The sequence below is a fragment of the Hypanus sabinus genome, chromosome 19 (assembly GCF_030144855.1).
Source record: "Hypanus sabinus isolate sHypSab1 chromosome 19, sHypSab1.hap1, whole genome shotgun sequence".
In the NCBI taxonomy this organism is placed as follows: Eukaryota; Metazoa; Chordata; class Chondrichthyes; order Myliobatiformes; family Dasyatidae; genus Hypanus; species Hypanus sabinus.
The window spans coordinates 1,387,680-1,413,212 of NC_082724.1; the positions used below are offsets into that span (position 1 = coordinate 1,387,680).

General features: G+C 48.0%; 1 protein-coding gene across 2 annotated transcripts in view; it reads right to left on the reverse strand.

Annotated features, from left to right (window-relative positions):
* Positions 1–325: 325 nt before the first annotated feature.
* LOC132377659 (sodium- and chloride-dependent creatine transporter 1-like) overlaps positions 326–25,533 on the reverse strand; it is a 111,614-nt gene continuing 86,406 nt past the window's right edge. For both annotated transcript variants that reach the window (XM_059943865.1, XM_059943864.1), the window contains 6 exons: positions 22,189–22,301; positions 20,292–20,429; positions 17,637–17,739; positions 16,028–16,128; positions 2,816–2,986; positions 326–2,473 (listed from right to left, as the gene is read on the reverse strand). In XM_059943865.1, the coding sequence (XP_059799848.1) occupies positions 2,342–2,473; positions 2,816–2,986; positions 16,028–16,128; positions 17,637–17,739; positions 20,292–20,429; positions 22,189–22,301 (758 nt within the window). In that variant the 3' untranslated portion in view covers positions 326–2,341. The remainder of the gene's footprint in view (positions 2,474–2,815; positions 2,987–16,027; positions 16,129–17,636; positions 17,740–20,291; positions 20,430–22,188; positions 22,302–25,533) is intronic.

Below are 25,533 nucleotides of genomic sequence, written 5' to 3' on the forward strand. Positions count from 1 at the left end.
ACTAGCGACTACAGGTCCATCAATTCCCATTAGTGCCTGTAAAGAATCTGCAGGTTTTCTCCGTGATCACACGGGGCTCCAGTTTCCTCCCACATTCCAAATACCTATGGATTACTCTTACTAAGTCCAGGCGCGCTATGTTGGCAATGGAAGTGCGATGACACTAATGGGTTGTCCCAGCACATCCTTGCTGATTTGATTTGACAAATGATGTATATCACTCTGTGTTTTCATGTAAATAAAGCTATCTAATCACAAACAAGATGGGCTGAAGGGCCTGTTCCTGCACCATCCAAGTACAACGCAATGACGAAGCCAAGTCACACAACGTTCAAAATTTTATTGCATTGTGTAAGCTAGAGCGGATTTGTTTTGTTCCATTAATGACCTGCAGAAGGTGAAAATGAGAAGTGGTCCGTGCAGGAGTGAAAACCCTCCAGTTACTCCTCAGACTGAGGCTCATCTGTATCACACCCTTGATTCTCACTGGCAGAGGTACACACACCCCCGTCCAGTCACTGGCCAACCTCTCGGTCACTCCTGTCCCAAGTCTCCCTCCCTTTCTCCAGCGAAGGCCTTGTGGAACTTTGGCACATTCAGCGATATTCCAAGCATGGTGGTCCACACAGACTCACCATCAACACTGTATCAGACTGACAGAAGCTTTGATGAGAGTGAGGGACCCACAGCTGCTTTGATCAACATGAGGTGGGGGGAAGGTGACAGCCTGGCCCCAGGCTTATACTCTCACCTCTGAGCTGGAAGGTCAGGGCTCCACAAAGTCCAGGCTGACAGAATAAAGGAAAGCCCTGTCCTTTCTCATGGATGGAAAGTCCACCCCAGTTCTGTCAATACTTATTGCTCACAATAATCTGGTCAAGAAAATACTCCTGCCCTGCACTTCCCAATTCCCACACCTTCTATCCCGGTCCTCCCTCTCTAACCATCCCCATCTCACAACTTACACACTCTGTCCCATTCTCCTCTCGAACCGACCCATTCACACATTGACCACACAACCTTACCCCAATAGTCACCCTGTTTCACCCCAGCCGGGACAACCCCTTCCACACACTCTGTCCTTGTTTCCCCTCTCTAATTGCCCCCATTCACTCACTGACCACACAACCTTACCCTCACAGTCACCCCATTTTACCTCAGCATATATAACCCCCTTTCACACACTCTGTCCTTGTTCCCCCTCTCTAATTGCCCCATTCACTCACCAACCACACAACCATACCCCAACAGTCACCCTATTTCATCCCAGTGGAGACAACTCCCTTCCACACACTCTGTCCCCTTTCCCCCTCGCTAACTGCCCCTGTTCACTCATTGACCACACAACCTTACCCCAGCAGTCACCCTGTTTCACCTCAGCATATACAACCCCTTCCCCCTCCCTCACCCTGCAGCTTGTTCTGTGTCCTTGCCTGTTCTGATGACATGATGTTTTGCCTCTGTTTCTCCTCCCGCAGATGCTGCCCGCCCTGTTGAGTGTTACCTACACTTCCTGCTTTTCCCTTCGAAAGTTTGGTCATTACTGAGTTTGTGGATGCATATATTCAATAGTGACTAACTTCAGTCCCGTCCAGGGATTTGGGATGTCCTGAGCTTGATGCAAAGCCTCAAGCAGGTTGAACGTGACGTTTGCAATCTCATCCTGGCTTAGGCAGAATGGGTAAATCTGCGTTTAGGCAGGGTCAACCAACTGCCCAGGACAGAGGTGGAATTGGGGCCCACATTCAGCAACTGGCACCTGTCCCAGGCCACCAGGGCAGAGAGAAGCTAGAGACCATCTGAAACCTATTGGGAAGCTATCATATCCAGAATCATCTTGGCCACCAGCCTGATTCATCCTCAACCCCGCTGTTTTCCTGTTTTCTTGCTGCCTTGATGGAAGTGAGTAAGCCCGCCCTGAACCTATCAATCTATTCCAGCTGGAACTTGCCCCGTCTAAAAAAAAAAATTCCTCTCTAAACCTCCAGACCTGCTCTGGGCTACATCCCAATCCCTTCTCCACACCCCTCCCTCAGGAAACAGCCCTCGGTGATCAGCTGGCATCTTCCACCTGGTTAGATTGTTTTTAACAACAAGGAGGTACCAGCCTGCAGCTGCTAGACACATCCCATCATCCAGGTAGCTTCACCGATGATCCTGGGACAGGTGTGGTTCCATCGTCACTGCACGCTTTATAAGGAAAGAATGCATCCAAAGAAAATACAACCCAAACTAGGACTGAAGTTCACATTCTGTACAATACAGGAGAAGCTGGGTGTGAATGGGACAGCTGAATCAGCAAGCAGAGAGGGAAGGTGTTTGAGGCTCAGAGCTGTCCGTGTTAGATGGCTGTCTCCTTCTCTTTGAGGTCCTGGGGAACTCCCTGAGGACCCAGGAATTTGAGGGACGTCTCCATGGTCATATACTGCAGGTGGTGGGAGCCCCAGACTGGAGTGGTCAGCAGCTTCCAGCGCTGTGGACACAGGACACATGATCAGAACCTGCCCTGAGAACGGTGCAGTCAGCCCAGATCAGACAACTCCCACCCATGTCCACTCTGCACCGCCGTCTCCCCCCGTGTGCTTATCCAATTACTCCTTACACCCCCCCCCACCCCCACTGCTCCTCTCACTTCCGCCTTGCAGGAACACCCAACACTACCTGCTGATCAGATGCCTGACTAAATTGATCACCTAGATCATTTCATAACTGATTAACCCAGGGTCATTACAGATCTAACCAGTCAATCACCAACTCTCCCCACCCACAGCCTGTGGACATTCCCCCCCCACCCAGTAGACAATGTGCAACTGACCTCTCGCAAAGATCCCTTACTGCACAGAAGTTTGATCAGCACGGTGCTGGGGATACAGGCCATGGACGCCAGGGCAAGGAACCAGCCAAAGGTCTCTCCCCACCACGGGTACACGTAGCTCTTGTTGTACGTCAGCGGTTTATAGTTCACTACGTGGAACAGGAAGATTCCCTGCGGAGAAACATGGTGGGTCAGCTTGGTACTTCAACCTCAGCAGCTGAATCGTTCCTACCTGTGACTGGCCAACTGGCCAATCCCTGTCTTGCACTGCAAGATCCCACTATTCAGCAAATACAGGAAGGAAATGGAAACATGTGAATGGCATATTTACACCCACATCTAAGCCTTGATAACACCATAAGACATAGGAGCGAATCAGGCCATTCAGCCCATCGAGTCTGCTCCCCCATTCCGTCATGACTGATTTATTATTCATTCCAATCCATTCCCCTGCCTTTTCCATATATCCTTTGATGCCCTGACTAGTCAAGAATGTATCAAACTCTGCTTTAAAAATACTCTGTCACTTGGCTCCTGCAACCATCTCTGGCATTGAATTCCACATATTCACCTCCCTCTGGCTGAAGAAATTCCACCTCATCTCTGTTCTAAATGGACATCCTTCTATTCTGAGGCTGTGCCCTCTGGTCCTAGACTCACCCACTACAGGAAACTACCTCTCCACATCTGCTCTATTTAGATTTTTCAATATTCAATAGCTCTCAATGAGATTCCCCTCACCCCATTCTTCTAAACTCCAGTGAGCACAGTCCCACCCAGAGCCATCAAACGCTCTTCATATGTTAACGGAATAATTCTCGTGAACCCTAGTCAGGACAGAAAACGCTACAGAAGGTAGAGGACTCAGCCCAGCCTGTCAAGGGCAAAGGCCTCCTCACCACACAGCACATTTAGTCTTCGTAGACACTTCATTAGGAACCTTGTGTGTTTAATAGTCACTGAGCGTATGTTCATGGTCTTCTGCTGCTGCAGCCCATCCACTTCAAAGTTTAACGTGTAGTGCATTCAGAGATGCTCTTCTGCATACCAGCGTTGTAACGTCTGGTTATTTGAGTTACTGTCACCTTCCTGTCAGCTTGAAGCAGTCTGGCCATTCTCCTCTGACCTCTCTCATTAACAAGGCATTTTGCTCACAGAACTGGTGCTCACTGGACATTTTTTGTTTTTCAAACCATTGTTGGAGTCTCTGAGATAAAGCAGCCACTGAGTACACATGAAGCACTGTCAAACCTGCGCACAGCCTAGCCCCGTGACAACTTTCACCCCCACCCCCAGGTCAGCTCCCCATAGGCCCTCATTCAGCACTCCCAGATGTTCTCCCTCAGATGTGACGAGTCCCCAGCCTAACGCCTGAAGTACAGACATCAGTGGTGACAGTCAGCCTGGTGTGACGGTATTTCATCTGTCCCAGTGGGCTTCACAGACAAGGGGGACATTTCAGTGCAGTCCACGCAGTCTTTGATGGGTACCCCTGGGTCTCACTGGGAAGACACTGGCCCCAGGGTCCACTCTATCTCCACCAACCCTCTGTCCTGTACAGGAGACCCAGTCTCCACACCTGCGACCTCCCACCCAGGAGCCCACAGGATGTGCCTCCCACACCAGCACGGTGATCCTGCTCCTATCCCCCTTCTGATATCCTCAGTGTCTCCGCTTTGGATGAACCAAGTGATGAAGACTCCACCACTCCTGCTGGTCAAAGAATTCCCACCTAGGTGGAGGAATGTCTCCCCTCCTCAGTCCAGAATGGTGAGCCCAGGTTCAATACACACCCTCCCTCCAGCAAGCCCTATTAGGATTTAGAACACAGAACATACACTTTACAAGCCCCTCAGCCCATTAAGTTGCGCCAATTTTTTAGTCTTAGAGAAGTACAGTACAGAAACAGGCCCTTTGGCCCATCTAGTCCACACCAAAACTATTTAAACTGCCTTCTCCCATCGACCAGCACCAGGACTACAGCCCTCCACTCCCCTATCCATGTACCTATCCAAACTTCTCTTAAATGTTGAAATCGAGCTCGCAAGGACCACTTGTGCTGGCAGCCCATCCCACACTCTCACAGCCCTCTGAGTGGAGAAGTTTCCCCTCAAACTTTTCACCTTTCACCCTTAACCCATGACCTCTGGTTGTAGTCCCATGCAACCTCAGTGGAAAATGCTTCCTTGCATTTACTCTTTCCATACTCCTCATAATTTTGTACTCCTCTATCAAATCTCCTCACAATCTTCTTCATTTTAATGAATATAGTCCTAACCTTTCCAATCTTTCCTTATTTTTCCTCCAGACCGGCAACATCATTGTAAATTTTCTCTGTACTCTTTCAACCTTGTTCACATCTTTCCTGTAGGTAGGTGACCAAAACCACAGTTTTCAATACTCCAAATTAGGCCTCACTTCACATCTCACTTCAACATAGCATCCCACCTTCCGTTCTCATTTATGAAGGCCAATGTGCCAAAAGCTTTCTTTACAAGCCTATCTACTTTCAATTAATTATATACCTGTATTCCCTGTACCACACTCTTCAGTGCCCTACTGTTCACTGTGTAAAACCTACCCTGGTTGATCCCACTGAAGTGCAAAACATTGCACTTATTTACATTAAATTCCATCTGCCATTTCTCAGCACATTTTTCCAGCTGATGCAGATCCCCCTATTAGCCACTACAGCCTTCCTCACTGTCTACTACACCCCCAAATTTGGTGTCATCGCAAATTTGCTGATCCAGTTAACCACATTATCACCCAGATTACTGATATAGATGACAAACAACAAAGGACCCAGCACCGATCCCTGCAGCACTCCACTAGTCACAGGCCTCCAGTTAGAGAGGCAACCATCTATTACCACGCTCTGGCCTCTTCCACAAAGTCAATTATTATTAATTATTATTACAATTAACAATAATAGTAATAATAATGCCTCCCATGTGGGACCTTGTCAAACACTAACTTACTAAAGACCATGTAGACAACATCCACTGCCTTGCCTTCATCCAATTTCCTGATGAACGCAATTCATTACACAAGCCAGTGATAACTTCCCGATTCTGATTACGTCCTCAAAAGAACTCTAAGATGGTTAGTCATGACCTACCACACACAAAGCCATGCTGACTATCCTTAATTAGACCATATCTATCCGAATACCTTTATATCAGTCCATTAGAATACTCTCCAATAACTTTTCCACAACTGATGTCAGACTCACTGGCAGATAATTTCCTGGTTTCGGCTTACAGCCTTTTTTAAACAGTGGAATAACATTGGCTATTGCCCAATACTCTGGTACCCCTCCTGTAGGGATGTTTTAAATATCTCTGCTAGGGCCCTGGCAATTTCTGCACTTGCCTCCCACAGGGTCCAAGGGAGCACCTTGTCAGGCCCGGGGATTTTATCCACCTTGATTGGCCTCAGGGTAGGAAACACCTCATCCTCTAATCTGTACAGGGTCCATGAAGTTGATGCTGCTTTGCCTCACTTCTATAGACTCTCCCAAGTAAATACAGATGCAAAGATTGCATTTAAGATCTCCCCCATCTGTTTTCGCTCCACACATGGATTACTATTCTGGTCTTCCAGAGGACCAATTTTGTCCCTTTCAATCCTTTTACTCTGAACATATCTGTAGAATCCTTCACCTTGTCTGCTGGAGCAACTTCATGACTTCTTTTAGCCTTCCTGATTTCTTTCTTGTATTCCACAGGCACCTCATTTGTTCCTACCGGCCTAAGCCTGCTATGCACCTCCTTTTGTCTCTTAACCAGGGCCTCTCTATCTCTTGAAAACCAAGGTTCCCTACACTTGTTATCTTTACCTATTCTGACAGGCACATACAACCTTTGTACTCTTAACATTTTGTTTTTGAAGACTTTCCACTTTACAAGTATACCCTTGCCTGAAAACTGCTGTCCCAACCAACACTTGCCAGATCTTTTCTGATACCATCAAAATCGGCCTTTCTCCAATTTAGAATCTTGACACATGGACCAGACCTATCTTTCTGCATACTTACTTTGAAACTGATGCACGAACTTCCGTCACCTGCCCTGTCTTATTCCTTAATATCAGATCAAGTGTTACACTCTTTCTGTGGGATTTCTACATACTGATTAAGGAAACTTTCCTGAACATATCTGACAAACTCTATTCCATCTAGTACTTTTACAGTATGGGATTCCCAGTCAATATATAGAAAGTTAAAATCACCTCCTATTTCTTGCAACAGTCTGCGATCTCTCTACAAATTTGTTCCTCTAAGTCCTTAGGACTGTTAGGTGCTCTGTAATATTAATGTGGTCATAACTGTCTTATTTCTCCTTTTCACCCATAACGCATCATTAGATGAGTTTTCCAGTCTGCCTTGACTGACCACTGCTGTGACATTTTCCCTAACTAGTAACGTCACCCCTCCTCCTTTTAACAACCCCCCCCCCCCAACCCTATCTAGAACATGGAATTCCGGAATACTGAGCTGCCAGTCCTGTCTCTCCTGGCTACAGTATCATGATTCCAGGCATTGATCCATGTCCTGAGCTCATCTGTCTTTCCTACGATACTCCTTGCATTGAAATATACTCAGCTCAGGACACTAGTCGCACCATGTTCAACCTTGTGATTCCTGACTTTGTCAGAGGTCTGCCTCCACAACCTCATCACTAACTGTTCTGGCACTCTGGGTCCCATCCCCCACAACTCTAGTTAAAACCCTACCATGCATTACCTAACCAGTTCAGGGTTGCTGGCCAGAGTTCAGTTGCTCTGCCGCAATCCACAGGCGCTGGATCCGAGTTAAGTCCCCCCTCTCAAACTTCTAATGTCCAGGTTGGTCGTTTCTAACCTACTCTAAAATCATAACCCTCCCCTCCCACAGAACCCTCCATTTTTCTATCATCCAGGTGTCTATCTAAGAATTTCTTAAATGTCCCTAATTTATGTGTCCCTCACACCCCCTTGGTGTGAAAAACCTATCTCTGACATCCCCCTATCACAGGGGTAGGCAAACTATGGCCCATGGGCCAGATCCAGCCCACAAGGGTATTTTGACTGGCCCGTGAGCAAATATTGGGATACTATGCTTATCTGGCCCACGAGCAATTTTTCCTTATTCTGAGTGTTTCATGCGACCACACTGATGGACATGCATGGCATCTTGTTACACCAACTTCAGGTTCCATTTTGTTCCAAACCAAACACTGGTATATACAAAAGACGGGAAGGCAGACTATCTTATTAATATGTATTAGGTACTCTCTGTGCACGCGCAGGTTCTCAGATGGGATTGTTCAAATTTGGAAACAGAAACAACGTCACTGTGTTTTAACAAGAAATCCAAGCTAAATATCCAGATATTTACATGTGCTATGATACTTGTTGTATAACTTGTGTTTCAAAATAAAATTGAAGAAAAAAATTCCAATGGCAATGAATGCAAAACACAGGAAGGTAGACACTGAGAGCTGAAATTTCCAAGACACTTGGACACCAGATTACTTCTTTATTGAGCAAGCTGGGAAACCAGTTTGTCTGATTTGCCTAGAAAATGAGACAAAAGTCCAAGAATTGAGAAAAGAGTTTTCATCTCATTATGCTGACTTTCGCTGGCATGCAAATGAGTTCAAGCTGTTTGCTACTCCATTTGATGTAGAAGACACTGCATCAGAAATTTTTCAAATGGAATTGATCGAGATGCAGTGTGACGACATAGAACATTACAGCACAGAAACAGGCCTTTCGGTTCTTCTTGGCTGTGCTGAACCATTTTTCTGCCTCATCCCACTGACCTGCACCTGGCCCATATCCCTACATACCCCTCTCATCCATATAACTGTCCAAGTTTTTCTTAAATGTTAGAAGTGAGCCTGCATTCACCACTCCATCTGGCAGCTCATTCCACACCCCCACCACTCTCTGTGTGAAGAAGCTCCCCCTAATGTTCCCTTTAAACTTTTCCCCCCTCACCCTTAACCCATGTACTCTGTTTTTTTTCTCCCCTGGCCACAGTGGAAAAAGCCTGCTTGCATTCACTCTATCTATACCCATCATAATTTTATACACCACTATCAAGTCTCCCCTCATTCTCCTACGCTCCAGGGAATAAAGTCCTAACCTATTCAACTGTTCTCTGTAACTCAGTTTCTCAAGTCCTGGCAACATCCTTGTAAACCTTCTCTGCACTCTTTCAACCTTATTAATATCCTTCCTGTAATTTGGTGACTAAAACTGTACACAATACTCCAAATTCGGCCTCACCAATGCCTTATACAACCTCACCACAACATTCCAGCTCTTATACTTGTTATGAATGTACCACAGCTCTGAGGGGCCGAAGGGATGGGAGCAGCCCCCTCCTTCCAGAGAATTGCAAGATTGCTATTAATTCGGGTCTCGGACCCAGGAAGTGAGAGACAATGCAACGGTTTTGGCTATTGTTCTTAGAGGCACCTGTGTGACGTGCATGTCCCTCCTACATGACAGCTACCATGGATATGGACACCCTCGGGCAATGTGGGGGTGGGGATTGCATCACCCTACTTTGATGGACATCTACAACTCTGCGAGTCAAGATAAAAGGGGACTGCAGGAGACAGTACCCCAGTGATGCACCCGAAGGAGACCCTCGCTCAGTGCTCCTGTGGCTGGAAGCCACTCAACACCACGTTCGCTCCTAACTCCCTTGCCTGGGGAGCGGGTGGCTGATAATACCGAGAAGGACTTCGAACTAACAACGGGGAAACAACGCTCCCCTGATTTAACGGAGTGGCTTCATAAAGACCCGGGCAAGTTTTTTCCGTTTTTCACCGATCCCTCTAAAACACGTGAAACCCAGCCGGAGGGCAAAAGTCTGCAGACTTCTGAGTGACTTTTATATTTCCAACGGACAATATATTAACCCCTAGACAACAGTCGAGATCACTTCTTAATGATGATTATTACTTTACCCGCGCTTTAGATTGAGTATTGACGACGTGCATTATCTGAATGTTTGTATTAACCTTACTTTTGTGCCCCTTTATAAATAAAAACATTTGAAAATAGTGACATCAGACTTCAATGGACCTCTCTATCTTTGCTGGTAAGTTGTCCAGTTACGGGATACGTAACATACTCAATTCTTTGATTTATAAAGGTCAATGTACTAGAACATCTCTTTATTACCCTATCTACCTGTGACGCCACTTTTAGGGAATTATGTATCTGTCTTCCCAGATCTCTCTGTTCTACTGCACTCCTCAGTCCCCTAACATTTACCTTTTACCTTGGTTTGTCCTTCCAAAGTGCAATACCTCACACTTATCTGTATTAAACTCCATCTGCCATTTTTCCAGTTGGTCCAAATCCCTCTGCCAACTTTGAAAACCTTCCTCACTGTCCACTACACCTCCAATCTTGTTATCATCAGCAAATTTGCTGATCCAATTTACCACATTATCGTCCAGATCATTGATACAGATGACAAATTTCAATGGACCCAGCACTGATCCCTGTGACACACCACTAATCACAGGCCTCCAATCAGAGAAGCAATCCTCCACTACCACTCTCTGGCTTCTCCCATTGAGCCAATGTCTAATCCAATTTACTACCTCACCATGTATACCAAGCAAATGAATCTTCCATGCGGGACCTTGTCAAAGGCCTTACTGAAGTCCATGTAGACAACATCCACTGTCTTCCCTTCATCCACTTTCCTGGTAACCTCCTTGAAAAACTCTTAATAGATTTGTTAAACATGACCTACCACGCACAAAGCCATGTTGACTCTCCCTAATAAGTCCCTGTCTATCCAAATACTTGTAGATCCTATCTCTTAGTACTCCTTCCAATAATTTACCTATTACCAACATCAAACTTACCAGCCTATAATTTCCCGGATTACTTTTAGAGCCTTTTTTAAACAATGGAACAACATGAGCTATCCTCCAATCCAACGGCACATTGCCCATAGATACTGACATTTTAAATATATCTGCCAGGGCCCCTGCAATTTGTTGTATCTAATCTGTTGGAGTTTTTTGAGTCATGCTTGACTAATCTGTTGGAGTTTTTTGAGGGTGTAACAAGGATGTTAGACGAGGGTAAGCCAGTGGATGTTGTGTACCTAGATTTTCAGAAGGCATTCGATAAGGTGCCACATAGGAGATTGGTGAGTAAAATCAGAGCTCATGGCATTGGGGGCAGGGTTTCAACATGGATAGAAAACTGGTTGGCAGATAGAAAGCAAAGGGTAGCAGTGAATGGGTGTTTCTCGGACTGGCTGGAGGTGACTAGTGGGGTACCACAGGGCTCTGTATTGGGACCACAGCTCTTTACGATTTATGTCAATGATTTAGATGAGGGCATTGAAAACTATATCAGCAAGTTTGCTGACGATACTAAACTGGGTGGCAGTGTGACATGCGAAGAGGACGTTAGGAGAATACAGGGAGACTTGGATAGGCTGGGTGAGTGGGCAGATGTCATTCAATGTGAATAAATGTGAAGTTATCCACTTTGGAAGCAGGAACAAGAGGGCAGAGTATTGTCTGAACGGTGTAGAGTTAGGTAAGGGAGAAATGCAAAGAGACCTAGGAGTCCTAGTTCACCAGTCAATGAAGGTGAATGAGCAAGTGCAACAGGCAGTGAAGAGGACAAATGGAATGTTGGCCTTTGTTACAAGGGGAATTGAATACAAGAGCAAGGATGTCCTTTTGCATTTGTACAGGGCCCTGGTGAGACCACACCTGGAATATTGTGTACAGTTTTGGTCTCCAGGTTTAAGGAAGGACATTCTGGCAATTGAGGAAGTGCAGCGTAGATTCACTAGGTTGATTCCTGGGATGGCAGGGCTGTCTTACGCAGAGAGATTGGGCTTGTACACGCTGGAATTGAGGAGATTGAGAGGGGATCTGATTGAAACGTTTAAGATAATTAAAGGATTTGATAGGATTGAGGCAGGAAATATGTTCCAGATGTTGGGAGAGTCCAGTACCAGAGGGCATGGATTGAGAATAAGAGGTCAGTTATTTAAAAGAGAGTTGAGGAAGAGCTTCTTCTCCCAGATAGTTGTGGAGGTGTGGAATGCACTGCCTCAGAAGACGGTGGAGGCCAATTCTCTGGATGCTTTCAAGAAGGAGCTAGATAGATATCTGATGGATAGGGGAATCAAGGGATATGGGGACAAGGCAGGGACTGGGTATTGTTAGTGAATGATCAGCCATGATCTCAGAATGGCGGTGCAGACTTGAGGGGCCGAATGGTCTACTTCTGCACCTATTGTCTATTGTCTATTGTCTAATTTCAACTCTAGTCTCCTTCAAGGTCTGAGGGAATACTCTGTCAGGTCCTGGGGATTTATCTACTCTGATTTGCCTCAAGGTAGCAAACACCTCCTCCTCTTCAATCTGTATAGGTTCCATGACCTCACTACCTGTTTGCCTCATTTCCATTGACTCTGTGCCAGTTTCCTTAGTAAATACAGATGCAAAAAAAACATTTAAGATCTCCCCCATTTCTTTTGGTTCCATACATAGCTGACCACTCTGATCTTCAAAAGGACCAATTTTATCCCTTACTATCCTTTTGCTCTTAACATACCTGTAGAAGCTCTTAGGATTATCCTTCACCCTGACTGTCAAAGTAACCTCGTGTCTTCTTTTAGCCCTCCTGATTTCTCTCTTAAGTATTTTTTGCACTTTTTTTACTCCTCAAGTACCTTATATGCTCCCTGTTTCCTATACATGTCATACATCTCTCTCTCCTTCTTTATCAGAGTTCCAATATTCCATAGAGAACCAAGGTTCTCTTATTCACTTTGCCTTTAATCCTGACAGGAACATACAAACTCTGCACTCTCAAAATTTCTCCTTTGAAGGCCTCCCAGTTACCAATCACATCCTTGCCAGAGAACAACCTGTCCCAATCCACACTTTTTAGATCCTTTCTCCTTTCTTCAAATTTGGCCTTTTTCCAGTTTAGAACCTCAACCCAAGGACCAGATCTATCTTTATCCGTGATCAAGTTGAAACTAATGGTGTTTTGATCACTGGAACCAAAGTGTTCCCCTACACACACTTCCGTCACCTGTCCTAACTCATTTCCTAATATGAGATCTAATATTGTATCCTCTCGAGTCGGTACCTCTATATATTGATTTAGAAAACCTTCCTGAACACGTTTTACAAACTCTAACCTGTCTAGACCTTTAACAGTATGGGAGTCCCAATCAATACATTAAAATCAAAAATTAAAATCCCCTACCACAACTTTGTTTCCTGCAGTTGTCTGCTATCTCTCTGCAGATTTGCTCCTCCAATTCTCACCGGTCGGTAATACAACCCCATTAATGTGGTCATATCTTTCCTGTTTCCAGTTCCACCCATATGGCCTCGGTAGACAAGCCCTCTAATCTGTCCTGCCTGAGCACTGCTGTAACATTTTCCCTGACTAGCAATGCCACACCCCCACCCTTCATCCCTCTGCTTCTATCAAGTCTGAAACATCAGAACCCTGGAACATTAAGCTGCCAGTCCTGCCCCTCCTGTAGCCAAGTTTCAGTAATGACTACAATGTCATAATTCCACGTGTCAATCCACGCCCTCAGCTTGTCAGCCTTCCCCACAATACTCCTCGCATTGAAATAGACACACCTCAGAAGATTATTACCACCACACACAACCCTTCTATTTGTGACTTTGCATGAACTTTTAACATAATTTATTTTCACCCCCGCGCCACTATCTACTCTGGCACTCTGGTTCCCATCCCCCTGCAGATCTAGCTTAAACCCACACCCCAACAGCACTAGCAAACCTCCCTGCAAGGATATTGGTCCCCTTGTAGTTCAGTGTAACCTGTCTCTCTTGTACAGGTCCCACCTGCCCCAGAAGAGGTCCCAATGATCCTGAAATCTGAAACCCTGCCCCCTACACCAGTTCCTCAGCCACGTGTTCATCCTCCAGAGCATCCTATTCGTACCCTCACTGGCACGTGGCACAGGTAGCAATCCTGAGATTACCACCCTCGAGGTCCTGCTTTTTAACTTCCTACCAAGCTCTCTGTACTCACTCTTCAGGACCTCCTCACTCTTTCTTCCTACGTCATTGGTTTCAATGTGTACCCTGACATCTGGCTGATCACCCTCCCATTTCAGAATGCTGTGCACGAGATCAGAGACATCCTTGACTCTGGCACTCGGGAAACAACAAACCATCCGGGAGTCTCTGTCACGACCACAGAACCTCCTGTCTGTACCTCTAACGATCGAGTCCCCTATCAGTACCGCTCTCCTCTTCTTCCATCCTCCCTTCTGCACTGCAGAACCAGACTCAGTGCCAGAGATCCGGCTGCCGCAGCTTGTCCCAGGTAAGTCATCCCCACAAAAGTATCCAAATCAGTGTACTTGTTGTTGAGGGGAATGGTCACAGGGGAACCCTGCTCTGCCTGCCCTTTCCCCTTCTCTCCCCTGATGGTAACCCAATTACCTGTGCACTGCTCCTTTGGCGTAATTACCTTCCTGAAGCTACTGTCTATAAACTCCTCATTTTCCCAAATGATCTGAAGGTCATCCAGCTCCTGCTCCATTTCCTAATGCGGTTTGTCAGAAGCTGCAGCTGGATGCACTTCTTGTAAGAGTTGTTGTCAGGGACACCGGAGGTCTCCCTGACTCCCCACATCCTGCAAGAGGAGCATTCCAACATCCTGCCTGGCATTCTCTCTACTCTAAACAAAACAAAACTTACCAGAACCTACCCTCGCCTCTGCCTGTTCACGCCGAAGCCTGTTGAGCCAAAGCCGTCCCACTCTGCTCCCTCTCACTCCGCTGCCTGCTGGATATGGTGGTCTTATTTTTAAACCTTTGGCGCTCCACGTCACGTGCCTGCACAGTCCAGCGTCTTTTCGCTAAGCAGTGTAAAAAAAAGACTTCTCTCTGAGATTCCTTTACTCCTTCACTCTCAGTCTCTTGCTTCGATTTAAAAGACCTCTCCTTTTAAAATTCCTCTCCTTTTTAAACTTCTGGCGCTCTACGTCAGGCGCCTGCGCAATCTAGCCTCTTTTCCCCGAGTAGTGTAAAATAAAATGACTTTTCTCTGAGATTCCTTTACTCCTTCACTCTCAGCCTCTTGCTTCGATTTTGAGATACTGAGATCGAAATTTCATCCTGAAGATATGTCAGTGTTTGACTTCTATAGAAAATATATTCATCCAAGTGGGAAGTATCCTAACTTAGTGGACCATGTAAAAAAGATGGCATCATTGTTTGGCAGCACTTATCTGTGTGAGCAATTATTTTCAAAAATGAAGCACACCAGGAACATTTGAGAACAAGACTGACTGATGCCCATCTGGAAAATGTCTTGCTCTTGGCATCAACAAGTCTGACACCCAATATTGAGAAGCTTTCAAGCAACAAACAGTATCAAGGTTCACATTGATTTATCAACTGTTTGCATTAAAATTTTCTTTTCATTATACTTAATTTACCACCATTCAATGCATCATGTTCATATGTTTTATGTTTAAAGATTCTTGGTGTCCTTTTAATAGATTCAAAAGATGCCTTGACTGAAATAAATTGCAACTAAACTGACTTCTTTGATTACTAATTGGCATCCTTGGTAGAGTACAAATGATTTTCTAGCATGCGTTATTCATTAATTTGAGGCAAATTATAACTAGATATATTTAAATAGATAATTCCCATATTTCAAGTTTTTTATGGCATTTATCTGGCCCGCCGTCTGCTCATTAATACACGATCCGGCCCACAGAGGCAAAAAGGTTGCCAACCTCTGCCCCATACCTCCTCTATCACCTTCAAGTTATGCCCCTTTGTATTAGCCATTTCCAACCTCTGTCCACTCTATCTGCAACTCTTATACACCTTTATCAAGTCTCCTGTCTCCCTCCTTCACTCCAAAAGGAAAAGCCCCAGCTCGCTCAACCTATTCTCATAAGACATGCTCTCTAATGCAGGCAGCATCCTGGTAAATCTTCTCTGCACCCTTCCTAAAGCTTTCCTATAATGAGATGATGAGAACTGAACACACTGTGGTCTAAACGGGATTTTATAGTGTTATCCCTGAGCTCCTCGCAGCCTGTGGTGTGGGTAATCTTGCCCTGGTGATTCTTGGCCACCCCGATAGGCTCTCAGTGTCATGGCCTGTGTAGGGAGTAGGGATTAGGGTTAGAGTAGGGGTTGTCACTCACCACGCAGACACAGGGTGTGATGAACAGCCAGCACCACTTTATCCAGGGAAAGGGGCGGTAGCCGATCATCCGGGTGATATCACCAATGAAGCGCTCTGCACCTGAGGACCAGAGGAGGAAAAGGTCAGTGTTCACCCCGTTGCGGCACCCTCCCACCCACCCCCATGTTCCCCCTATGGCAAGGACGATTCCCAGTAAATGGATGGGCAATTGGGGTAAGGGAATGGGCTGGAAGTCAAGGCCTAGTGGTCAAAGCTCTTGAGTTTGGCTGGTCCAGAAGTCCAAAGGCCAATGACTGACAGTAAGGTAGTCTAGGCCTGGGACTGGAGTTTGGAGGTACCGAGGCAGCCTAGTCTAGTCTAGAGTTGGAGGCCTGCCTCTGTGCATGAGGTTAGTTAGTGGGTTTTCTCTGGACCTGAATAGAGTTGGCCTGATAGAAGTTTATAAAATTATGAGAGGACTAGAAAGTATAGACAGGCAGAGTATTTTGCCCAGGCTAGAAGATTAGTTAAGATGAAGGGTAATGGGGGGGGGGGGGGGTTAGTTTTAGTTTAAATAAGATTCATAGACAAATTTTTTTTTTACGTGGAGTGGTGGGTGCCTGGAACAGGATGCCATGGTAGTGGTAGAGGCATACACAACAGCAACAATTACACAGACACATCAGCAAGCACATGGACAGACAGGGAATGGGGGGGGGGGGGGGGAAATAGGGACCATGGACAGACAGGGAATGGGGGGATAGGGACCATGGACGGACAGGGAATCGGGGGATAGAGACCATGGACGGACAGGGAATGGGGGGATAGGGACCATGGACGGAAAGGGAATGGGGAGATAGGGACCATGGACGGACAGGGAATGGGGGGGGGATAGGGACCATGGACGGACAGGGAATGGTGGGGATAGGGACCATGGACGGACAGGGAATGGGGGGATAGGGACCATAGATGGACAGGAAATGGGGGATATGGACCAAGGACGGACAGGAAATGGGGGGGTATGGACCATGGATGGACAGGGAATGGGGGGGGGGATAGGGACCATGGACAGACAGGGAATGGGGGGGGTATAGGGACTATGGACAGACGGAATGGGGGGAATATGGACCATGAACAGACAGGGAATGGGGGGGGGGAAATATGGACCATGGACAGACAGGGAATGGGGAATATGGACGATGGACTGACAGGGAATTTGGAGGATATAAACTATGGACCAACAGAGTATGGGGGGTATAGAGAGACAGAGGGGCAGCACGGTGGCCGAACCATTGGCAAGACACTTTACAGTGCCAGTGATCGGGGATCAATTCCTGCCGCTGTCTGTACGTTCTTCCCGTGACGATGTGGGTTTGCTGTTTCGGGTTAGTGAGTCGTGGGCATGTTACATTGGCACCAGAATCATGATGACACTTGCGAGCTGCCCCCAGCACATCAGCGGACTGTGTTGCTCATTGATACAAATGATGCATTTCACTGTGTGTTCTGATGTTCCAATGTTCATGTGATAAATAAATGAAATCTTTATAAAAATCTTATGAGCAGGTGGATGGGCCGAGTTAGATGAACATGGAGGAGCCTGTTGGCCTGACACTAGAGGAACTCACCGTAGACCCAGGCTACAACGACACACTCCCAGAATGCCTGCCAGAGCAGCGTGATGCCACTGGCCGAGTAGTAGTCGAAGAGTTGGAAGATGTACATCCCCCCCTGTCACAGAACACAGCAACAATTACAGCACTGACCACCAGCAAACCATTCAGCCCTCCAGCTGGCATTGTCACCAGAATTATCTGCCACTCTGCTGCTCCCCGTCCACCGATGGATGTTGCTGTTCTGTGAAACCCGTGTGGGGCAGGAAAGGTGAGTGGCTACGGACTGGGATCTCGTCTCCAAGCACTGTATCTGTCCACAGCTCCTCTCAGATCCAGCTGGACTCAGTGAGGGGCTCATGGGGGCAGAGAGAGTTATAGACAGGAATTTCAGGGAGCTGGACCTGACACATGATCAGTGCAGGAGACTCCCACGGGTGATCCCCTACTAACACCTAAACATTTTGGAGAGAATAACCAGACCAGCACTGGCTTTGTTGTACAAGAGGGCAGGACAACATCTGGGCCAGTAATTGTGACAGGGGGCTCTATAGTCAGGGCATAGATGGGTTCCTGAAGCTGTGAGCAGAACTCCAAGATGGTATGTTGCCTCCCTAATGCCAGGGTCAAGAATATTTCAGGGCGGGCACAGGGCATCCTGAAGTGTGTCCAGTCATCCAGGGTTGAGTGAAGAGTGGTTGAGTTTTATTAGAAATAGGCAAGCTGGAGCGGGTCCAAGTTGCTTCTCAAGTAGGAGTTGATGTGTTTCATCACCAGCCTTTCCAAACACTTCATCACTGTAGATGTAAGCGCGACTGGATATAGTCGTTGAGGCAGGTTACCACGTCAGGCTCTGGCATAGCCTGCTTGAAGCAGGTGGGTATGTCAGACTGCCGAAGTAAGAGGATAAAGTTATTGGTGAAGACTCCAGCCAGCTGATCAGCACTGGTCTTTAGTACTCAGCCAGGTACCCAGTCTGGGACGATGCTTTCCATGAGTTTACCCTCCTGAAGGATGCCCTCACATTGAAATCACAGGATCTTCCATGTTATAAAAGGAATTGAGCTCATCTGGAAGTGAAGCCCTGTTGACACTATGTTGCTTGCTTTCATTTTGTAGGATGTGGTAGTATGCCGTCCTTCCACAGCTATTGAACATCCTTCATTGATTCAAGTTTGGTTTGGTCCTGAAGTGGCTTTCCAGAGATCATAACCTGGACCTATTGTAACTTCCTTGGTTGTCAGACCTGAATGCTTCCTTGGTTGTCAGATCTGGCCGTCAGCAGATTACAGATCTCATGGTTCATTCCGAACTTCTGGTTGGGGAAGACTCTGAGTGACTTTGTGGGGACACACTCGTCCACAACTGTTTTTAGGAAGTTGTGATAACTGTAGTGTATTCGTTCAGGTCCACAGGAGTCCTTGAACGGGGCCCAGTCCACTTACTCGAAGCAATCCTGTAGTCACTCTGCATCCCACGACCACCTCTTTGTCGTTCGAATCTTTGGTTGCTCTTAAGCCTCGTCAAGGCATGGAACAGTAGGCCTGCTTAATGGTAGTGGGAACCTCATGCTGCAGGTGACATGTTGACAATAACTGGGCACAAATTTCTTCAAACAACCCTGACTGAAGTCCCTAATAATGATTTGAAAAGCACTGGGCGAGGCAGTTCCTTGTTTGCTGACGCTGACAGTCAGTACCTCGAATGCCTGCTTAATGTCAGCCTTTGGAGAGACAAGACGATAGTGGCTGAGGAGCTGGTACACACAGGAGGGCTTCAGGTACGGGAATGATTGGGCTCCCCTCCAGGGCAGGTTGGACCTGTACAGGAAGGAAGGGATGTACCGACACTGGAGGGGCAGGGAGATTTGAAAGCTCTGTTCAGGATGGCAGGGGGTGGGTCAGTGGGGGAGCGTTGAGAAGACTACCTCACCTGGAGAACTGTGTGCAGTGCTCACTCCGACTGAGTGTGTTCCCACCCACGCCACAGCCATCTCCCCATCACACCGACCATACAAATCCCCATCTGTGAGATTACTGGCTGGACTCAAGTCCAGAGATGGAGGGAAATGCAGCCTGATAGAGCATTTCCTCATGGTTCAACTGTTTTGACACCCCATACGAACATCATCGTCCCCATCCTCATCCTCAACACTCACCCTCAATGCCACACACTCACCCAACTCACCCTCAACCCCACAAACTCACCCCAACTCCCCTATACTCACCCTCAACCCTACATTCACCCCAACTTCCCGACACACACTCACCCTCAGTCCCACAGAAACACCCACAGTCCCACGCACACTCACCCCCAGACTCTCACACCCTCTCCCTCAGCCCTTTGCACACTCTCAGCCCCACAGATACACCCTCAGTCCCTCACACTCACCCTCCGTACCCCACATTCACCCTCAGTCACTCACACACACACTCTCAGTCTCACCCTCATTCCCTCATACTTAACCTCAGCCCCACAGACACACCCTCAGTACCCTATACTCATCCTCAGCCACTCACACACACCCTCAGCCTCACAGACTCACCCTCATTCCCTCACACAACCTCAGACTCACCCTCACCCTCCTCCTCGCACTCACACCTTTGCCAAATTCACCCCATCCTCTCCGTCACATTCACCCTGAGATGAACCCCAACCCCCATGACTTACGTTTGTCACCATAGAGAGGTCGATGAGGAAACAGATGAGGCAGCAGATGGCGACCACCAGCTCCCTGCGGACGGTGCCGGCCATTGAGGCTGGGAGCAGATCCATCAGGCCGGTTATGAACCCTTCGACGCCCACAAACTACAGAGAGCACACATCTTACTGAGCAGCCATCCACCAGCTCATAGCCCAACCGGTCACACCCCCCCCCCCCCCCACAAATACTGTGTGACTCTCTCTGGCCAATAGTCTGTTAATCTCTCTGCCCAATACGCTGTGACTCTCTTTCTGTAATATGCCCCCCCCCAATACTGTGTGACTCTCTCTCCAATACTGCGACTCTCTCTGGCCAATACTCTGTGACTCTCTCTGCCCGATACTCTGTGACTCTCTCTGCCCGATACTCTGTGACTCTCTCTCAGTAATATGCCCCCCCCCCCAATACTGTGTGACTCTCTCTCCAATACTGTGACTCTCTCTGCCCGATACTCTGTGACTCTCTTTCTGTAATATGCCCCCCCAATACTGTGTGACTCTCTCTCCAATACTGCGACTCTCTCTGCCCGATACTCTGTGACTCTCTCTCAATAAAATGCACCCCCCCCAAATACTGTGTGACTCTCTCTCCAATACTGTGACTCTCTCTGGCCAATAGTCTGTTAATCTCTCTGCCCGATACTCTGTGACTCTCTCTCAGTAATATGCCCCCCCCCCCAATACTGTGTGACTCTCTCTCCAATACTGTGACTCTCTCTGCCTGATACTGTGTGACTCTCTCTCAGTAACATGCCCCCCCAAATACTTTGTGACTCTCTCTCCAATACTGTGACTCTCTCTGCCTGATACTCTGTGACTCTCTCTCAGTAACATGCCCCCCCAAATACTGTCTGACTCTCTCAGTAACTCCCCAATACTCTGTGACTCTCTCTCCCTAATACTCTGTGACTCTCTCTGCCCAATACTCTGTGACTCTCTCTCCCTAATACTCTGTGACTCTCTCTCCCCAATACTCTGTGACTCTCTCTGTCCCCAATACTCTGTGACTCTCTCCCCCTAATACTCTGTGACTCTCTCCCCCTAATACTCTGTGACTCTCTCCCCCTAATACTCTGTGACTCTCTCTCCCTAATACTCTGTGACTCTCTCTGTCCCCAATACTCTGTGACTCTCTCTGCCCAATACTCTGTGACTCTCTCTCAGCCAGCACCCCCAAACCCCTCACAGTTCACAGTAGAATCAGGGTACATCCCACAGAGTGGCATGGCCGACACCTTGAGCCCTTTTTTTTTTACAAAACTACAAAAGTTTATTTACCACACATATACACAAAAGTACACAATCAATATTTACAAGACAGTAGCTATACTCAAATTACTATATGGTTACTACCATCTATAAGACAGTCTCTGCCACGGGAAGGTGTGGCCACTGCTCACGGGAATCTCCTTGGCCATAACTGCGTGCTGAGGACAACCAGGCATGGACATATCCTCAGAAAAGGGGCCGCCCAGACCCGTGAATGGCCACCTTGGCCAGGCCCAGGACCAATCCTTCTCACACCCCTTCCAAACTGAATGCCTGTAGAGAGAGGCTCTCGGTGTGTGGGCCCTCTCCCGAGGCCGGGGTCTGACACGTGTATCAGGTGGCGGTGCATCCGGAACCCCTCCACTTCCCCGCGCTCCTCAGACCGGATTAGGAATGGGACCAGTGCCCCCAGTGGCACAGGAGCACGCTGCCCAGATGAGGCCAGACCCCAAACACTCTAACGTCCCCGGGAGAAGCAGGGTAGATGGCATGGCCGACACCTTGACCCTCCCTCAGTACCACACGGCCCGGTCGGGAGTGGGGGGAGGAAGGTGGTGGTGAACAGCTGGGAGGGGCTATGTGACCGGTGACCCACCTGACTGTCGAGTCCCAGGACCAGCAGCATGAAGAAGAAGAGGGCGGCCCAGAGAGGGGCAACTGGCATCAGAGTGACGGCCTTGGGGTAGGCGATGAAGGCCAGGCCAGGGCCTAGGGAGAGAGCTGCAGTTAGTCCTCACATCCAACCAGTACCCAGCCCTCTCCTTCAACCCTTACATGTCCCCACCCTATCTCCAATCCCAAACCATCACCCCATGATGCACCTCAGTGAGGGACGATGGGGACTCCATCCACGTTGAGCTAAATCCCTCCCACAGGAGAGTGTACTGGCATTCGTCTGTGCTCGTACCGGTGTGTCTGTGTGTGTCCGTGTGTGTGAGTCTGTGTCTGTGTGTTCATGTGTGTGTGTGTCTGTGTTTCTCTGTGTCTTTGTCACTATGTCCGTTTGTGTGTGTGCCTGTGTTTGTGTGTTTGTATGACTGTGTCCGTGTGCGCGTCTGTGTGTCTCGGTGTGATTCTGTGTGTGAGAGTGTGTGTGTGTTTGTGTGTGTGTGTGTGTGTGTGTGTGTGTGTGTGTGTGTGTGTGTGTGTGTGTGTGTGTGTGTGTGTGTGTGAGTGTGTGAGTGTGTGAGTGTGTGAGTGTGTGTGTGAGTGTGAGTGTGAGTGTGATTCTGTGTGTGTGTGTCTCGGTGTGATTCTGTGTGTGTGTGTGTGTGTGTGTGTGTGTGTGTGTGTGTGAGTGTGAGTGTGAGTGTGAGTGTGTGTGTGTGTGTGTGTGTGTGTGTGTGTGTGTGTGTGTGAGACAGAGGGTGGTTAGAGTGTGGGATGAGGTTTCAGAGGGTGGGGAGAGTGTGGGACGAGGTTTCAGAGGGTGGGGAGAGTGTAGGACGAGGTTTCAGAGGGTGGGGAGAGTGTGGGACGAGGTTTCAGAGGGTGGGGAGAGTGTAGGACGAGGTTTCAGAGGGTGGGGAGAGTGTGGGACGGGCTGTCAGAGGATGGAAAGAATGTAGGACGAGGTTTCAGAGGGTGGGGAGAGTGTAGGACGAGGTTTCAGAGGGTGGGGAGAATGTGGGACGAGGTTTCAGAGGGTGGGGAGAGTGTGGGACGAGGTGTCAGAGGATGGAAAGAATGTAGGACGAGGTTTCAGAGGGTGGGGAGAATGTGGGACGAGGTTTCAGAGGGTGGGGAGAGTGTAGGACGAGGTTTCAGAGGGTGGGGAGAGTGTGGGACGGGCTGTCAGAGGATGGAAAGAATGTAGGACGAGGTTTCAGAGGGTGGGGAGAATGTGGGACGAGGTTTCAGAGGGAGGGGAGAGTGTGGGACGGGCTGTCAGAGGGTGGGGAGAATGTGGGAAGAGGTTTCAGAGGGGGGAGAATGTGGGACGGGGTTTCAGAGGGTGGGGAGAGTGGGGGACGAGGTTTCAGAGGGTGGGGAGAATGTGGGACGAGGTCTCAGAGGGTGGGGAGAATGTGGGACGAGATTTCAGAGGGTGGGGAGAATGTGGGACGAGGTCTCAGAGGGCGGGGAGAGTGTGGGATGATGTGTCAGAGGGTGGGGAGAGTGGGGGACGAGGTTTCAGAGGGTGGGGAGAATGTGGGACGAGGTCTCAGAGGGTGGGGAGAATGTGGGACGAGATTTCAGAGGGTGGGGAGAATGTGGGACGAGGTCTCAGAGGGCGGGGAGAGTGTGGGATGATGTGTCAGAGGATTGTGACAGTGTGGGATGAGGTGCTCAATGTCTCTATCCTGTGACTTGTTTCACTCAGCATTCAATAATTTATCAAAGACAGTAAATGTTCCATTGTAACATTAACACAATACCTTCAAAGGTCAAAGCATGAAACCTGTGACCTGGCCACCTCAGCTAAGATCTCCATCGTGTCCTATGGCAGTGTCTAGGACAGTGCAGGAGTTGGGAAGTGATGTTACAGTTGTCTGAATCGCTGCAGGACCACACTTGCTGTACAGTTTTGGTCACTGTTTTAGGATTGTCAGATTTACGAGGATGATGCCAGAACCACAGGACCTGTTAGAGGGAGAGGTCAGCCAGGCTAGGTCCTTATTCCTCGGAACGTTGGAGAGCGAGGGGCAACCTTACAGACATGTTTAAAATGATAAGAGAGAGAGATATGATGGACTGTAACAGTCTTTTCCCTAGGGTAGTGAAACCAAAACTGGGGGCATAGATTTAGGATGAGAGGGGAAGTATTTAACAGGGAGCTGAATGATAACTTTTTCACACAGAGGGTGGTGAGCATGTGCAACGAGCTGCCAGAGGAAGTGGTTGAGGGAGGAACAATAGTATCATTTAAGCAACACTCGGACAGGAACATGCAGGGGTGAGGCTGGGCAGATAGCAGTGAATTTAGACTAGCCTGGGTGGGCAGCAAGGACTGGATGGGCTGAAGGGTATTTGTCTACCTTATATTTGTCTGTCTCTAACCAGCCACTCCACTCACTACAATCACACTGACTGATGTGCACTTGTCCGTACCAATCCCACTTCCCGAGTCCTCTGAGTCTCAGTGATTCAAGTGCTCATCCAGACACCTTTTAAAGTCTTTCAGAGACTCTGCCTTGACTGCTCTCTCTGGCACTGTCGTCCAGCTACTCTCCACTTCCTAGAAGACTCTGACCACCACAAGCAAGGAGGAGGAAAAATGTCCACGCCCTCACAGAGGTGAAATGGATTCCAAGCAACTCACACAAAATGCTGGTGGAACGCAGCAGGCCAGGCAGACGAAGGGTCTCGGCCTGAAACGTCAACAGTGCTTCTCCCTATAGATGCTGCCTGGCCTGCTGCGTTCCACCAGCATTTTGTGTGTGTTGTTTGAATTTCCAGCATCTGCAGATTTCCTCGTTTTTGCTGTAGGATTCCAAGTTGTTTCAGAGAACTAATGAGGTAAAAGGGAACTGTTGCCGCAACTTGGACATCTGAAATAAGCAGCAGATCCCCTACGAATTTCTCTCCCACCCTGACCCTAAAACCTTCTCGTTTTGTGGATCTGTGATTTGGGGAATTATTCTGCAATCTACCCTGTCAGAGTGGCAGAGAAGTTTTGGATGGATTTTTCTCTGACTGAAGGGTGTAAGAAATGGTACACTGCAGGAACTGGCTCTGTGACCCTTGTAAATTATAGAAATTATTAGAACATTGAGCACAGAGCAGTACAGCACAGTCTAGGCCCTTCAGCCCAGTGTTGTGCCAACCTGTTAATCTGCTCTAAGATCAACCTACACTTCCCTCCCACACAGCCCTCCAACTTTTCAGTCATCCATCTGTCTTTCTAAGTCTCTTAAATGTCTGTAATCTGTTTCCTTCTAATACCACCCCTGAAACTCACCACTCTCGGTGTAAAAAAACTACCTCTGACACACTCCAC